At 41.0% G+C, this 18781-nt stretch overlaps 1 protein-coding gene across 9 annotated transcripts in view; it reads right to left on the bottom strand.

Annotated features, from left to right (window-relative positions):
* LOC137320757 (teneurin-3) overlaps nucleotides 1-18781 on the bottom strand; it is a 736578-nt gene that overhangs the window by 82490 nt on the left and 635307 nt on the right. For all 9 annotated transcript variants that reach the window (XM_067982528.1, XM_067982531.1, XM_067982534.1 and 6 more), the window contains one exon: nucleotides 10313-10459. In XM_067982528.1, coding sequence (XP_067838629.1) covers nucleotides 10313-10459 — 147 coding nt within the window. The remainder of the gene's footprint in view (nucleotides 1-10312; nucleotides 10460-18781) is intronic.

The raw sequence follows: 18781 nt of genomic DNA, 5'->3' as shown, positions 1-18781 counted from the left end.
TGCTCAGGTACTCACTGTACAAACCCGTTAAGTCATTGGGAGAGCGTTTTATTTTCATTTAAGTAAAATATCAGCATTGAGAGGCTAAGAACGTGTTAATAATACTTTTAGAATAAATGCAGCTACCTCAATTTTTTTGTGGATCATTTTCATTCACGGGTTTATAAAAAACCTCTGGAGTGGTATTTACGGAGGAAATCAATGACATCATAGAGTTCAAAGATCATGGTCGAATTTTTTTTTGGCATTCCCAGAATTGCAAGCGATTTTACAGGGGTTAATAGCAAAAATGACAATGAAAACAAAAGAGGCAATTGCCTGGGTGGTGAAGTGGTTTTATCTCAGGAATTTGGTTCAAATCCAGCCCAGACTGATGGGATAAAAGGCCTTCTCTGATTGCTGTCAGTATTCGAAGTGAAATGAGTCTCACTCAGAGCAGCCACAAGGATGGTTGATATGGGAAATAGTAATGTTACACTGGTGCAGTACAGGCTGCTCCTCTGATACGGAGATGAAGGAACACTGTTGGATAATGTACAGGAAGATTTACTCTAAACCTAACCTGGCATCTATCGACACCTGACCTGGAGGTGCTCGATTGAGGACAGTGAGTGACAAAAGTAGAAAAATGTTCCATTCACCAGCGTTGGTATCTCCTCATTTAGTATGGGAAAAATGTAGAAAAAGCACAGGAAGATCTTGATTAAAAGACAGTGACAAAAATTAAATGTGTTGCTTCTGGTGTATTAAATTGTTTCCTTCTTTCTTTCTTGTTATGGCACGTATGGGGTGAAAAGGAGATTCAATTGAAGAAATTACCTCGTCTGCCTGCCTGCACAGCGCAGCAGTGACTGAACAGTGAAACAAAAAGTGTTATTAATATACTAATGCTTAAGTGCAAAGCCAGTAATGGTGCACTGCCCAGAATCATTCCTAATATAAATTTGCAGGGCTACAGGGCAAGAGTGGGGACGGTGGGGAGATTAGCTGGATAGTTCTTTCAAAGAATCGCCACAGGCACGATTGGCTGAATCAGCTTCTGCTGTGCTGTAAGATTCTATGATTCTATATATCTCTGTTTAGGTGTTGGTGTCCTGTAGATATTAACTTTAGATGTTGCAAGAGTTTACCCAAATCAGAAAACATTCTTTGTTGTGGGGAAAATGCTGGAGTCTATAATTATGGATAGGTTGACTGAACACCTCGAGAATTTTCAGTTTATCAGAGAGAGCCAGCATGGATTTGTGAAAGGTAGGTCGTGCCTGACAAACCTGATTGCATTTTTTGAAGAGGTGACTAAAGTAGTGGACAGGGGAATGTCAATGGATGTTATTTATATGGACTTCCAGAAGGCATTTGATAAGGTCCCACATAAGAGGCTGTTAGCTAAGATAGAAGCCCATGGAATCAAGGGAAAAGTACGGACTTGGTTACGAAGTTGGCTGAGCTAAAGGCGACAGAGAGTAGGGATAATGGGTAGGTACTCACATAGCAGGATGTGACTAGTGGAGTCCCGCAGGGATCTGTCTTGGGGCCTCAATTATTCACAATATTTATTAACGACTTAGATGAAGGCATAGAAAGTCTCATATCTAAGTTTGCCGATGACACAAAGATTGGTGGCATTATAAGCAGTGTAGATGATTCTATTACAATTTTGTCTTTTAAAAAGCATTTGGACAGTTACATGGGTAAGATGGGTATAGAGGGATATGGGCCAAGTGCAGGCAATTGGGACTAGCTTAGTGGTATAAACTGGGCGACATGGACATGTTGGGCCGAAGGGCCTGTTTCCATGTCGTAAACTTCTATGATTCTATGATTCTAGATGAAAACATAAAATTACAAAGGGATATTGATAGATTAGGTGAATGGGCAAAACTGTGGCAAATGGAATTCAATGTAGACAAATGTGAGGTCATCCACTTTGGATCAAAAAAGTGTACTTTCTAAATGGTAAAAAGTTTTAAACAGTGGATGTCCAAAGGGACTTAGGGGTTCAGGTACATTGATCATTGAAGTGTCATGAACAGGTGCAGAAAATAATCAAGAAGGCTAATGGAATGCTGGCCTTTATATCTAGAGGACCAGAGTACAAGGGGGCAGAAGTGATGCTGCAGCTATACAAAACCATGTTTAGACCGCACCTGGAGTACTGTGAGCAGTTCTGGGCACCGCACCTTCGGAAGGACATATTGGCCTTGGAGGGAGTGCAGCGTAGGTTTACTAGAATGATACCAAGGGTTAAGTTACGAGGAGAGATTACACAAATTGGGGTTGTATTCTCTAGAGTTTCGAAGGTTAAGGGGTGATCTGATCGAAGTTTATAAGATATTAAGGGGAACAGATAGGGTGGATAGAGAGAAACTATTTCCGCTGGTTCGGGATTTTCAGAGTAGGGGGCACAGTCTAAAAATTAGAGCCAGACCTTTCAGGAGTGAGATTAGAAAACATTTCTTCACACAAAGGGTGGTAGAAGTTTGGAACTCTCTTCCGCAAACGGCAATTGATACTAGCTCAATTGCTAAATTTAAATCTGAGATAGATAGCATTTTGGCAACCAAAGGTATTAAGGGATATGGGCCAAAGGCAGGTATATGGAGTCAGATCACAGATCAGCCATGATCTTATCAAATGGCGGAGCAGGCACGAGGGGCTGAATGGCCTACTCCTGTTCCTATGTGTGTCACTTCCTGTGACTATTTGTCAGCCTGATGCAATCATAAATGATAAATACTTGATATTTTTTGTTATAGGCGGAACTTCGAAGGAGTTATAAAGTGTAACTTGGGTATGCGTGCCCTGAGTCAGCAGAGGGCTTCGTGGCAGGTTAGCAGTGACACACCCACACAAAGTGAGAGCCAAGGACCTTATTTCAGGTCTTGCTTTACAATGAATTTTAGTGACCATTTATTTTCTATATTTACAGAAGGAATGGTTTTTTTTGCAAATAACTGTCCTACATTACAACAGTGACTACATTTCAAAAAGTAATTTTTGTTTCTTATGTTTCTAATCCATTGGCTGTAAAGCGCTTTGGGACGTCTTGAGGTCGTGAAAGTTCTTTCTTTATTTGCTGTTTCCCTTTTTTCCTGTTCAGTTTAATGTCAATAAATTTTGTTTTGGTTGGTTTATTCTACAGCCTTCTGAAGTCAAGGCAATCACATGTAGGCACATGGTAAGAGGAAATACAGAACAAAGGTTTCTTATTTGACCCTGGGCTCACTACAGTTACCCAGGTATTGGACATGGAAAGCTTTATGAGCCATGGTATGGCACAGATTGCAAAATAAAGATTCGGTTTGCAAACCTTTCACAAAACAGTGATGGAGGGAGGTGTACAGTGGTGTTCCTCAGGGGTCGGTGCTGGGGCCACTGCTTTTCTTGATATGTATTAATGTCTTGGACTAGGGTGTACAGGCACAATTTCAAAATTTGCAGATGACACGAAACTTAGAAGGGTAGTGAACAGTAAGGAGGATAGTGATAGACTTCAAGAGGATATAGACAGGCTGGTGGAATGAGCGGACACATGTCTGATGAAATTTAATGCAGAAAAATGCGACGTGATACATTTCAGTCGGAAGAACGAGGAGAGGCAATATAAACTAGAAGGCACAATTCTAAAAGGGGTACAGGAACAGAGAGATCTGGGGGTATATGTGCACAAATCGTTGAAGGTGGCAGGGCAGGTTGAGAAAGCGGTTAAAAAAGCATACGGGATCCTGGGCTTTATAAATAGAGGCATACAGTACAAAAGTAAGGAAGTTATGTCGAACCTTTATAAAACGCTAGTTCGGCCACAACTGGAGTATTGTTCTGGGCACCGCACTTTAGGAAAGATTTGAAGGCCTCAGGGAGGGTGCAGAAGAGATTTACTAGAATGATTCCAGGGATGTGGGACTTTAGTTACTTGGATAGACTGGAGAAGCTGGGGTTATTCTCCTTGGAACAGAGAAGGTTGCGAGGAGATTTTATAGAGGTATTCAAAATCATGAAGGATCTAGACAGAGTAGATAGAGAGAAACTGTTCCCGTTGGCGGAAGGGTCAAGAATAGAGAACATAGATTTAAGGTGATTGGCAAAAGAACCAAAGATGACGAGGAAAAACTTTTTTACACAGAGTGGTTAGGATGTGGAATGCACTGTCCGAGGCAGTGGTGGAGGCAGATTCAATCATGACCTTCAAAAGCGAACTGGATAAGAACCTGAAAGTAAAAAATTTGCAGGGCTACGGGGAAAGGGCGGGGGAGTGGGACTGGCTGGATTGTTCTTGCAGAGAGCCAGCGCGGACTCGATGGGCCGAATGGCCTCCTTCCGTGCTGTAACCTTTCTATGATTCTATGAGTGCAATTCCTGCAGACTTGGTTAGGGGCAGGGTTGGTCTTTTTGCACTGAATTTCCCAGCAATGCTGTGTGACATGTAACAGCTGAGTATACTGGAGCCCTCTTAAGATGAGTCACCTATTGAACATTGCTCATTTTGGGACATTTTGATCATCAGAGGATTTAAGCTGGTTGAAAACCCAATACTAAACCACTGGACCACACACGTCCTCAGATAGTGGCCACTCTCAAATTTGCTTTTCACAGATAAACTGAAACTAGTCTTTTTTGTTTTCCACTCTCTCCCGTCTTATTTCACCAGGTTGTTCTTGAAAGGAAAAAATTTGCAGGGTTACGGGAATAGGGCAGGGGAGTGGGACGAGCTGGATTGCTCTTGCATAGAGCCGGCACGGACTCAATCGGCCGAATGGCCTCCTTCCGTGCTGTAACCTTTCTATGATTCTATGATGGAGAACTGGAAATCCATTGCAATATTACAGAAACAAATGTGTCTCTTAAACTTAGGAAAGGGGAACGACAAATACAGCTAGGTGATGCTGACTCAGTGGCAGTGAGTCATCACTGACTCAAACCCACATAAGCCTTTCTCTTCTAAAGTTGGCAGTTGCATTAATTGTTTCCGCTCATGCAGAACACTAACCATGTACTAACGGTGGATAGTGGTGGTAGAAAAAACCACAAACTTTTTTTTCCTAAACCTATTTATTAGTGACATATTTAACATCCAATAACATTACATGTGGGCAGCAACGGTTAATGGTAATTGCACACTCTGACAGAGAGTAGCTCGATTAATGTACAGTACATTCATCATCATCCACGTCACTAATACAGTCAGTGGATTAGAGAGTCAAGATTACCACCCCAGCGGGCAAACTGTTCATCTGCTTCTCATTAGTGAAGTACTATTGACCTACTTCCAGAGGTCTTGGATTTGAAAGTGTGGTGTCACATTGCTGTTCTGCACAATTTGGAATGAGATGATTCCCTGCGTCTACAACGGTGACCTAACTCACTCAATTGAAACAAATGACTCTGAGGGCACAGGCAGCCCAGGGACTTCAATTTACACAGCTTTATAGTTGGGAGTAAAATACGTGTGATTGAGTTACAAGGAGTCCATCAGGCCTCCACATTTTACATTTATGATCTGAATGTACTATTAAATCTGGTACCTTAGACACACATGCACACAGATTTTTATGACTTGAGAACTTAGGGGGGTATGATTTAAACACAGGTCTTTGCCTCTTAAAGGCCCAGATAAAAGTCACAGGTGTGACTTTCATAGCAGTGCAACTATTGCTATGATATTTAATGAATGCACTTATTCTCGCAAATATCACATTTCTAGTTTTAAGAGAAAATTCGCCAAGGTCAACTCCAATAGCCTCTTCCCTCTGACCCTATAGAGTAGCTAATTGGCTGCTTCAGTGTAGTCAACCTGCCAGTGATGTTCCTCCACTGGCACCCTTCAGGAATCATATCATTATTCAGATGGGCAGCTGATCGGTTTCAAACCCTCTACTTACAGGGTATGATGGGGGTGGGGAGCGGAATTGTTCTTCTAACAAAAAGGTGGGAGAATGTCTATTTTGCTCCATTATTAATAATCTGCTAACAAAATCACACTCTCAATCAGTGCATTTCACAAAGCAATGCGATCCTGCAATCTCATTAGTGGGTCATCAGTTTAGTGGAAAAACCAACCACTCTTTTGCTCAGGCTATGACTTTTTGGAGGCAATATTCCGAGCACATGTTGGGAGTGGGGAGCCCATGGCCTGCCACCACCGCGTACTGACAATGGGCAAGTTTTGCCCCCCTCCAGCTCGTGTACCACCTTTACCCTAACCTGGTGCCCATGCAGAAAGTCGTGAGTCCTAGGGCTTCCAGTTGCTGATTAAAAAAATCTTTCAGAGCGACTTGCCTGTCTATTTGTCCTCCATCCCTATTTGGGAAGGCCTTGCCCTTGCCTTTCCCTCGTGCCACAGCTGAGGTTGAGAACACAATGGGGACAAGGGGCACGTTTAACCTAAAATAGGTCCTCTTGACATCTGAATGTAATGAGATTGCTGTTGGTTGGTGAGGATAGGGGGAAAATAATGGGATTTTAAAATAATGTGATATTGCAGCCTTAAATTCATTTTCTGTTGTTTAACTACTCTTTGTCCCTCACCCCTATAATCTCCTATACTTTGGGTTTTTCCAGCATATTAAATTGCATCTGTCTTATTTCAAAGTAACTTCTATTCCTATTTTTCTTCATGTTTCCCTTCAAAGCACTGAACGCTACATATCAACCCAGTTAATCACTTCACCAGCACATCGTGTTTAATGAAAAACTCTCAGCATGGCACTAAGTTCTGACTGATGTGGAACTGCGTTTGAAGTTTGTTTTTCCTTATTCATTTCTGAAGGCTTCATTCACTGCGTCTGTTTCGCGCGTTCTCTGTTCCCAGCATGTCACGTAGATTTGAAGATTTATTGATTGCATAAAGGAGACTAGCACCGCAAACCTAAATATAGATTAGCACCATCTTGGAGCCAATTTGTTAGAGTCTATGTATCTGCTCAATTCACAACGCCATAAGAGGTATTGGAATAATCTTGGAGGCTCAGCGCTAAAGGAATATTAAGGATATCATGAATAATAGAGTTTGTTCCACTATTCATGATGCCACTAATATTTCTTTATCTTGTAACTTTCAAAACTATTCTAACCTTCTGTCGGGATGTTGCATCTAGGAATGGAAAATAAATTGGCTGAAAGATAGGAAGCAGTGGGTAGAGGATAATATCAGGGCGGGAGGATGTACTGAGTTGAGTGCCTCAGGGATTATGTTGAGGCCACGAGAGTTGTTAATTTACATCAACAGCTTGGATTCAGAAACTCAGTGAAAACTGGTCAAATCGGTTGATCATACCAAACTTGGAGAATCAGTTGAATATGAAGAGCAGCAATGGATCTACATAATGAATTAGGCAAACTCTGCAAATGGGAGGAACCAGGGCAGATGGAATTTAATATGGACATATCCATGTCAGAAGAAAAAATGGACAAGACATGTACCTCATGAATAAGTTGAAATAACTACTACGAGTGAAGATGAAAGAGATCTAAGCATGTCAGTTGACTTGGCCCTTAAACATGTCAAGTCACTGTGGAGCAGCAATCAAGAAAGCAAATATAATGCTGAACTATATAGTCAAAATAGTAGACTATAAGTTGGAGGATGTCATGTTAAAATGGTACAGTGCTCTGGTCAGACTATATATACATTTAGCACCGAGTCCAGTTTTGGTCACTTAGAGATAAGGGAAAGACTCGGGATGAGTTGGTGCAGAGGAGAGTTAAAGGCTGATTCTCAGTGTCAGTGGATTGAGTTGTGAGGAAAATTGGTGAAACTTGCAGGGAGGTGATGAATCATAGAAAGTTACGGCACAGAAGGAGGCCATTCAGCCTATCGTGTCTGTGCCGAAAGACATGAAGAAGGGGCCTCATATAGATGTAAAAGATAGTAAAGAATGAATAAAAGGTTAATGTGGAACACTACTTCAAATTAAACCATGATAGTAAGACAAGAGGATACTGGTGAAAGGCCAGTTTAGTTCTCCTTCACACAAAGAGTAATCAAAGCATTGAATGGACTTTTCGCTTGCGTAGTGGAGACCGAAACTTTGGAATCATTAAAGAAACCTTTCCTATGTCTGTAACTTCCTCTAGCTCTACAGTGACCCTCCCCCCACCAATTCTGTTCCTCTGACTCTGGCCCTTTGTTCGTCTCCTTCTCCCTTTGCCCCATCAAGCCGGGCAGTGCCTACAAACCCTTCTGCCTTTTCACCACCCTCTTCCCCTTTAAGACCTTCCTCAAAACCCACCTCCGTGATCAAGCTTTTGGTCACCCCTCCTAATCTCTCTTTCTTTAGCCCGATGTCCATTTTACTCGTGCCTCCGTGAGACACCATAGGATGTGTACCGATGTTAAAGGCACTGTTTAATACCAGTTGTCTTTTTTCTTATGGATGGATGAGCTAGAAGACCGCATGGCTTTCCTCATCCGTATGAATCTTGTGAACTAGGGTTAGATATGTTAGGTAATCTGTTCTATATTAGGAGCATCAATATGTTCCAGACATGTAACTACTAGCAAACGGACTGAGGCTGCCTAAACACACATATTTACAGACACATACGCCAGCAATTTCCTCAAGGGTTCTTGTGATCAGTCACTTCGGGGTTTTCACCGATCTTCCACCGAAGGTATGGTGGCTGATCGTGAGAGCCCCTGAGGAAATCCACGGCAGTACATTCTCCCCATCGACCTGGGCTTAATTCAAACACGAGTTTCAGAAACTTTAGGCCAAATACGGATCATGCTTTCAAGAGTATATCCAATAGCTGTTTTTCAAAAAAAAGCTTCAGACTACAATAATTCTAACTAAAATGGAAAAAAAGAATGGATACGTTAGCCAACTCAAACCAGCTGTTTTGGAACCTGCATTACTAATTGGGAGTCGGGGCGGCTGTTGACACACATGTCATGAGTGCAGATTGTATTTGTGTTGTACTGGGTTCCAAATTAACGTTGCAGTCAAGTGCCTTACTTTAAACAATATGTACCACATGGGACCATTTGTGCTGGAAAACCTGTCCACAACAAAGCCAGCAGGGGAACCATAAAATGACACTACTCGTGTAGAGAAAAGAAACGCAATAACACCAGTCTGATTTATTTTCATGAGGTTTATATTATTTTCCAGAGCATTCAGTTTGTGAAAGCTCTTAAAAGATTGACCATTTTTAAAGAGAGTGGAGCTCTTCTTTAAAATATATCGGAAAGAATGATTCAACAAACTTCTACTGTATTGAATAGTTGACATTATTAAAACTTCATCTTATCTGAAAAGTTAAGCCTAGGTGTCTTTAAATACTAATGCTTTAATTTGTGCAATCGCTTCCAAGCAGAGTTTTACTGATACAAGCATCAAGGTGTCCCGTTCATGAAAAAGTATATTATTAGAGCTCCCTTAAGGCTCAGAAAATTTTCCATTGAGTTGCTGGGCAATGGTGAGCGGGGTGATCTCAGTTTCGATTTCTGTTTTGAGCTGAGTTAGCTGATCTCAGCTGGGTTGGCGGTACGGATATTACACTTGGCTTCAGTGTGCCTGGGTAACGGTGTCAGGCGTTCCTACTCCTGATCGCTATTGAACTAATGTGCTAGAAACACGTCTGTGGATGGCAGGTGAGAACAGGACGAGGTTTGAACAGTGTGTCAATACTCAATGTCAATTCATACATGATGAATGGCCACTTGGGTATAGTATTGGTTGGTGACCAATGCCTATGGGAACTGAACCAACAAAGTATTATGCCATTAGAAATGAAGAGCATTTTCTTTTTACATAATATACGTTATCACATGAAATTAAGCATTTTTGTATTGCTACTCACTGGAAGGTGAGGACTAGGCTGAACAAAAAGGGGAAGACTGGATTGGATTGGACTGGACTAGAAAAGGAGGACTGGACTAGATGTTGAGGACTGGAATAGACAGCGAGAACTGCAATGTGCTGGAAGGTCGGGATTGGACATCACTGGAATGCGTAAACTGGACTGTATTGGAAGGCAGGGCCGACCTCTTCGATTCAATTGATTCTTATCCTCAACATAATAACGTGTCTACACGTTGAAAAGATTTTGCTATATTTCTGCAAAACTCTTATTTCCTTTTTGCTGTGGAATTGCATTTGAATTGTGCTTTGCTTAACTCACTGATTCATTTTATTAACATCTGTTTAACATGCATTTTATTGGCACAGCTCCAAAGGGTATCAAACATTATTCCAAAGTAAGAATCAGTTGCCAGTAAATCTGTATAAATGTTTTGTGTCATTCAGGGGTCATTCTGTGAACCTCTGTTCAGGTATGTGCAGCTGCAAGCATTGAGTATCTTTGTTCTTACCTCCTTCATTGTCTTTGCTATCCGAGCATGCAGTCTCCATGGCAACATCACACCCTGCTCCTCTCCATCCCATTTGGCAAACACAATGCCAGCCATTTTGGTCAAGGGTACACCTTCCATTACTATTGCAAAGACCGGGGCAACCCTCTGAGAAAAGAATACAGATAATAAATACTAAACACGATGCTCTGTTGTTTTGTTATGCAAATAAACACTAATGAAAGACCACTAGCTACAAGCCTTTGTTGAAGCACAGATACCATAATTTCACATGGATAAACTGCACCCTTCTGCAGTAGAAACTGTGAATATTTGTCACTCTTTGAAAGGGACAAATACCATGTAGCTCCAAAGAAAAGCAGAATCATTGACTGAGTAGCAATTGCAGCATTATATCCAAATGTGTAATATACGCATATAGAATTGGCTGAAGGAGTAGGGTGAAGTCTCATCTTGATGAAAATTATGTTAAAAATAGGGGTCTTATAAGGAATTTCAAATTATCCATAATTCTTACAAATAGCATTATGGTTACCAAGGAAACCAAATTGATAAATGTGGAGTACTCTAATAATAGTGAAGCTACAATAGAGAAACATCACAGAAAATAATGGAAAGACGTGAGAATAATGTAACAAAAGGCTGCCCTTTTACAATTGTCTAACCTTGTTGAAATTCCATGTTAGGACTAGTAAAGGCCAGTTCAGATAAAGTGATCTGCTGATATGAAATTCATTGGGATTTCCTTGGAACTTCCCCCGCTCTGCGGCCATAACTTTGCTGGCGGGGTTTCCGCTGCACTTCCAGCTAAGTTATGGCAGTGGAGCAGGAGCAGCTCCAAGGAAATTCCGAGCCAGGGTGTCTCTGGGCTACTCAGTGTGCTGGTACACAGTCCTAACTCTTTGTACCTTTCAGAACTGGATTCAGGTACACGTGAGGCAGAGGAGACAAATATTCCTTCACTCTGTTGTCTGTTAAGGAATGCAAATGAATTGTGTTCAATCCACTTCCCAGTTGACCAGTTCACAGTGAAGAGATGACCCAAATCCAGCACGACTTTATGGCACTGAGATGTTACATGAGCGGACAGGCCAACTGCTGGGGTGGGTAGTGGCCTGCTGAGGCTGATGATGAGGTACAGCGTTAAGGTCGTGTGTATAGTACATCGGTTGCACTTGGCCGAGGGATTTTGGCTGCTGATGAGGAGAGGTGAAACATTCTGTTCTTTTACTAATTCTAACATGGAAGCACCTGTCTATTGGACACAATCACTTCTGCATCACTTGTTCATATTTTTAAAATTTAGTCGCTCCAGCTTTAGCTATCAAATTTTGAAAAGGCAATAAACGCCTTGTAACACAGTCAATCGCACATATTAGTACAGAGATCTGCATCAGAAGAACTGAACATTGGCTCCAGCCCAAAGATTCCCCAGTGAGTGCATCCCTCGAGTCTGATCTCATCTGAGGGCATCTGGGGAGGTGAAATAGAGGAAAATTAGTTGGACTTTTCATGCACCTCCCAATTAGCTTTGGTGGGAGGCATGGGAACAGGTTCTCACAGTCAGGGACCTACAATGTGGCATTAGAGAGTCACAGAACAGGGGGAAAAAATAAAGTTGGGGGGGGGGGCAGTGGAGAAGAATTAAATAGGAGCAAAAAATAACCAGGAACAATAAATGGTTGATCAATGGTGTCTAATGTGCTTGTCCACCCTTCTGAAACTGGACAAGAGAGATGCAACTGACAGCCCATTCTGTTTGTGCAGCTACACGCTTTGTATGTGAACTACTACAATTGGATTTAACCTAAGGGATCCTATTACCCACTGTAAGTAAATACTGGGTGGACACTTACAACCTCAAAATACTGGCCCAGATTTTTCAAATATGGTTGAATGTTCTGGCTTTCCTAATGTACCAGGAATATATAATCTTGGATGAGCAACTTAGCACCACTGTTTATTCACACCAACAGTCTTGCATAAGTTGTTGAACATTATTTTTTATTCCCCCATCAATTTTCTCTCTTCCTTTCCTGAAGGCACTTCCCTCTAGCTGGGACAGGTGCTAGCCTCCCCGCAATACCTCATTCTGGCCATTCTTCATTTGTGAGGCTAGATAGTTGACCTCGGCTTTGAAGGGCGTCACAATGCAGCCCTAGTCTCACCAATGGATAGGGTTATAATCCCTTGAGTATAGAAGATAAAGGGGCGTTCTAATTAAGCTGTTTAAGAATGATTAATGCAGTTGATAGGGTAGATAGAGAGAAACTATTTCCTCTGGTGGGGGAGTCCTGAACAAGGGGGCATAACTTTAAAATTAGAGCTAGACCATTCAGGGGTGATGTCAGGAAGCACTTGTTCACAGAAAGGGTTGTGGAAATCTGGAACTCTTCCCCCAAAAAGCGATTGAGGCTCAGTCAATTGAAAATTTCAAAACTGAGATAGATAGATCTTTGTTAGGCAAGGGTATTAAGAGTTATGCAACCAAGGTAGGTAGATGGAGTTGAGAAACAGATCAGCCATGATCGAACTGAATGAAGGAACATGCTCGAGGGGTTGAATGGCCTACTTCTGTTCCTACAGCAATCAGGAATGAGAACCGCTGCTGAGTTTTCCTTCCTGAGCTGAGGGATGCTGAAGCCAACTACAGCGTACCAATTGGTGCCCTTGCTGAGATCAGAGAACGGAGAACAGATTAGGAATTCAATCTGATTCCATGTGGTTTAGATCTACACCAGGTGGTGCCTTTACCCACTAGGTGCCATCAGGGAAACAGCTGAAGTACTTAAATCTTGAGATTCGTTTTCAAGAACTAGCAGACATTGCATGCATTTTCTAAGATTTATCTTTTCTCTCCATTTTCCTCTGTGTTTCTCCTCTTGTAGTCAGCACCTCAGCACAGGAAGCTAGGACAATGTGGCTTGATACACATCCCCTGCGTATGAAGATTGGCACACCAATTTGGGCGTGAGTCACATGGGGGCAAGAACCATATCTCTTTTCTGTTTTCTGCCCCCCAAACTACAGATAGAATCTCTCACCATGGTGGGGCTTTCGAGTTGATACTTATTCACGTGAAATTATGGTGACTGAAATAGATGAACAAAGTATAATAGGGTATTTATAACCATACTTTATTATTAAAGAAAAAAACTTGCTTAAAAACTCACATTCTTTTCAAAGGAGTAAGCAAAGGTCAGGAAACAAGTGAGAGAGCTGAGCACCTAATCAAGACTGCAGATGGACTGAACGGGACGGACAGGGTTTTCAACAGAAACAGCAGCTTGGCATGTTGAACGACTTAAGACGGACAGAACGTAATAACCATAAGAACCACAATGAACATAGACCAAAAGCCTGAACAGAAAAAAAATAAATTAACAAAAAAAAACTTAAAATAAAAATCACGCTAAATGACGTGCTTGAAGACAGATAGCGGAGAGGGATTGTTCGTAACAATCTCCCTAGGGCTTTTGTCTTTACCTTTACATCCTATCTTGTCTGCTATTATGGACAAGGAGGAAAATTGTGGAAACATAATTAAAAGTAATGGCATATTCAGAATCTGTATTTATACAAACAGAAGAAAAAGGATGCTTGCAATCGCAAAGATGTGAGTGAGTTGAAGAAAACTCCTACAGCTGCTCTTACTAATGAAGACTGGTTTTACTGTCGAATCTATCAGCTTAAATAAGACACGTCTGGCTGGCAGTGCAGCTACAGGAACATTTCTGCAAACTAAATAACATATTTCAGAAACGCTGTTAAAGCACACAAATACTATTAATGAAAGATGAGGTGCCATGATCATTAAACTTGTATCAAATTTACTTCAAGCCACTTAACAGTTTCACACATAGCTACAAACAGTGCTTGACATTGTTACGATTGATTTCTTCTAGCATGATGAAATTACTCCTTAAAAATCCTGCATTCTGTGACTCATTTTTTTTCTGCATCAACTATTAACGCTTAACAGGAAAGAACTCTCAATTACATCCTGAGCAATTTTGCAGTGCCACAGTAGGTGAGTTAGCATCTGTACCACCAGCTACAATGTACAAGAGAGTACAAATTAATCTGAGGCAAATCTATTCCAGCTAATTGACTTTCAAGATTTTCAGGTACTAATTGCTGTAAAAATATTGCAGACATAAATCAGTATAAATGCCTCATTAATGCATCAGCTTTCAAAAGCTTGAATAATGAAACCATGATGCAAATAAGGTAAAAGAGTCAGTTGCTTATTTATTGTACATACAGAGACAGCGTAACAACAACAAAAAAACATGCAGTACCTTTAACTATCTTATCCAGAAAGTGTGCTTGAGAAATAAAACATACAGATGTTTAAGAACAGTATCACACAACAGGGAAATATCTGCATTCTTGGCTTTAAAATGTAAATTTTTATAGCTGTTATATATTCTTTTATTAAAAATTGTTATTGTTCCTTGGGTAAAACACATTGTCATACATTGTAAACATGTACAAGGTGCAGAGGCATGAATTCCTTTAAGGGCATAGCCTTAAAATTAGAGCTAGCTCGTATATGGGTGATGTCAGGAAGCACTTCTTCGCACAAAGGGGAGTGGAAATCTGGAAATCTCTCCCCCCAAAAACCCGTTGAGGCTAGCTCAATTGAAAATTTGAAGACTGAGATCAATAGATTTTTGTTGGTAAGGGTATTAAGGGATATGGAAGCAAGGCGGGTAAATGGAATTAAGATTCAAATCTAATGAATGGCCGAACAAGCTCGAGGGGTTGAATGGCCTACTCCTGTTCCTATGAGTGAATCTTTGAAAGTGACCGTGGTAGCTTATTCTGGGGAGTGACAGTAATAGAGCTGCTATGTTCAACAGGACCAATTGACAGAGGTAACATAGATGTGGCCACGACAGGAAGAGCTCGCAATCAAATCAAACACAACATGGCTTTTTTATTTTGTATTGTTTTATGGGTATAGTTTAGGTACAAACAAATTGCTTTCACTAAGCAGAAGGGAGCAAGTGGCTGTCAGCTGTAAAAGGCTTGGCAGGTACATCAAATGATTGCATTGGAAAAAACCTGGGAGCAGAGAACAGTCTGTGGAAGAAGATTTCCTCTGATTGCCAAGTGTTCGTGGCATTATAAACATAGCATGAAGATTTCCTCCAATCAGTAACTCTAGCAAAATCTTAAAAAGTATTTTAAAACGCTCTGGTCGCTGTGTGTAATATCATTCATTATAAATACATTCAAAAAGAACATGCTCAAATAACAACAATGACTACCCTTCAAAAGGAATTCAATGTATGTGAAGCACTTTGGGACCTGATATGACATTACATGAAACCTGTAAATTAGCGACACCTAAGGGACTTGCATCAGGTGTCTTTTATTTGTAGGTGTCCCTATTTTCAAAATGGTCATTGTATGTACAGTAAATTATTTGGGACTGTCAATGAGTGTCCCTTTTTTGCAGGTGTCCCTTTATACAGGTTTCACTGTATATAAATGCAAGTTCTTTTCGTATGTGATGCTGCTACACATCACAATCCAATCAATTTTTCCCACAGTAAGTTATTACAAACCAACCAGAAAAGAAATCTTCCTCATTTCTCTAACACATCACTGATAATGTCTTGCTTGTTTTGATATAAAATTAGCAGCACAAACTCTGTATTCCTTTTAAGAATGCAATCTTGACACGTCTGACCGACTTATGACTTAGTAACAAAGTTAGAATGGGTCAGTGCATCTGTGACCTCTGATTCTCATACATATTTTACCCAGTTCTTCTTCTCAAATAGCACGGTTAGGAATGGAGACCATAATCATAGAATCATAGAAGTTTACAACATGGAAACAGGCCCTTCGGCCCAACATGTCCATGTCGCCCAGTTTATACCACTAAGCTAGTCCCAATTGCCTGCACTTGGCCCATATCCCTCTATACCCATCTTACCCATGTAACTGTCCAAATGCTTTTTAAAAGACAAAACTGTACCCGCCTCTACTACTGCCTCTGGCAGCTCGTTCCAGACACTCACCACCCTTTGAGTGAAAAAATTGCCCCTCTGGACCCTTTTGTATCTCTCCCCTCTCACCTTAAATCTATGCCCCCTCGTTATAGACTCCCCTACCTTTGGGAAAAGATTTTGACTATCTACCTTATCTATGCCCCTCATTATTTTATAGACTTCTATAAGATCACCCCTAAACCTCCTACTCTCCAGGGAAAAAAGTCTCAGTCTATCCAATCTCTCCCTATAAGTCAAACCATCAAGCCCCGGTAGCATCCTAATAAATCTTTTCTGCACTCTTTCTAGTTTAATAATATCCTTTCTATAATAGGGTGACCAGAACTGTACACAGTATTCCAAGTGTGGCCTTACTAATGTCTTGTACAACTTCAACAAGACATCCCAACTCCTGTATTCAATGTTCTGACCAATGAAACCAAGCATGCTGAATGCCTTCTTCACCACCCTATCCACCTGTGACTCCACTTTCAAGGAGCTATGAACCTGTACTCCTAGATCTCTTTGTTCTATAACTCTCCCCAACGCCCTACCATTAACGGAGTAGGTCCTGGCCCGATTTGATCGACCAAAATGCATCACCTCACATTTATCTAAATTAAACTCCATCTGCCATTCATCGGCCCACTGGCCCAATTTATCAAGATCCCGTTGCAATCCTAGATAACCTTCTTCACTGTCCACAATGCCATATGTACCATATTGTCGAATTTTACAGCACAAGAGGCCATTCAGCTCATCATGCCTGTGCTGACTCCCTGAAAGAGCCATCCATTTAATTCTAATCCCTTGCCCTTCCTCCATATCCTTTCAATTTTTTCTTTGTCATATATTTATCCACTTCCCTTTTAACGCCTAGTATGGATTCTCCTTCCATTACTGTTTCTTGTAAGGCATTAATATTTCAGCAACCGTTTGTGTAAAACATTTTTTTTACAATTAGTTGCTGACAACAGAATTCTCTTTTTATGATGGTGCACCTGGCATAACTACTGTGCTGTATACTATACTATGTGGAAGTGGAATACTGATGGAATTCATATTAAAAAAGGAACTACAGTTATACCCCCCAAATCTCTCAAAATATTGAGGTGTCTCCAGTGGCTATTCACCTCCTTTGTCTTTGGCCCTTGCTATAAGCTCCAGACCCTTGCCAACAGCTCCAGCCACCTCACTGGCCACTGCCTCAGTGTTTGAATTCTTGCTGTCCTATTCAATGCCGAGCTAAGCTTCTGACCTCATATCCCTTCCATCACAAAGACTGCCTACTTCTACCTTTGTAACATCACCCACATCCACCACTACCTCAGTCCATCTGCCACTGAAACCGTCATCCAAGCACCAACTCTGGTGTTTGTGGGATGTACATGTGGCACTGTTCATACTTTTGCCAGCATCACTGCTGAACAGATGCAGGCTTTCCCCCTTTCACTGCTATGAAGGAGTCAGTGGAGCAACATTCAAGGGGAGGCCATTTAAATGAAAAATGGGACAGGTTGATACTACAAGCATCTATCAAATGACTTCCTTATTACTTGTGGTAACACCCCCTCCCCCACAACAAAAGTCAATGTTTTTTTTAATACCCAGCCTCCTCGTTTGCTTTTACATTATATTTGTTTATTTTAATCCTGAACTTTGGGTGAAGTAGCCAATCTCCAACTTTGACTGCCTCTTCCTCAATCAACAGGATGACCAAACTAGTGTAAGAACACTGTTATCTCAATCTTATAGAAATAGTCCTGGGAGGACTCACAAAAACCAAGAATGAAGCCCGCAGCTCAAGGTCCTTCGAGATAAAAACTCAGCTTTTTGGGAGTTTGTTTTTCCCCCCCATAGTCCAATTGCTGTCCCCTCTATTAGGATCAACCATTACAATATTTAAAGGAAGTGGCAGCGCTAGATACAGAGTCTCCGACTTCAGTACCAAGTCGAGTGCTGAAGTAAAACAAAGGGTTCAGAATATACTTCCCTCCAGCTGTTGACTTCCTTCATAAGGGTAGTATATCATTATAATAACATTTTATTTTAGTTCAGCTCCAAGTCGGGGGAACTCAGCATCTATCACTCCAATGTCAATTTTCTAGCATTGTAACCGCCGCAGTAAGAATAAAATATAATTAGTTTTGAATACAGTTTTTACTTAAAGAACTTCGATTTACTGAGGTAAACCTGCTGAACAGGATTTTAATTTCCATCTCACAAACAGATTTTTAATTCCATTATTATTCAACTGATTCTATTTGGTTGTGTTTGTAATCTGAGTTAGTCCCAATAAATACATCAAAGAAACCTGAATTACAAATTTGGTGTGCTTTCCCTGGACTATTCCATTATCACTTCAAGGCAACTTTCGCAGCACTGTAGTTGTATATGCACATACGAATCAGGGTGCAGCAGATCTAAATTTAAAACGTTTTTTTTGTATTTACTCATAATAGGT

This window comes from Heptranchias perlo, chromosome 4 (assembly GCF_035084215.1).
Source record: "Heptranchias perlo isolate sHepPer1 chromosome 4, sHepPer1.hap1, whole genome shotgun sequence".
In the NCBI taxonomy this organism is placed as follows: Eukaryota; Metazoa; Chordata; class Chondrichthyes; order Hexanchiformes; family Hexanchidae; genus Heptranchias; species Heptranchias perlo.
Note: the sequence above shows the minus strand (reverse complement) of the source record. Positions and strands in the feature narration are given on the sequence as shown.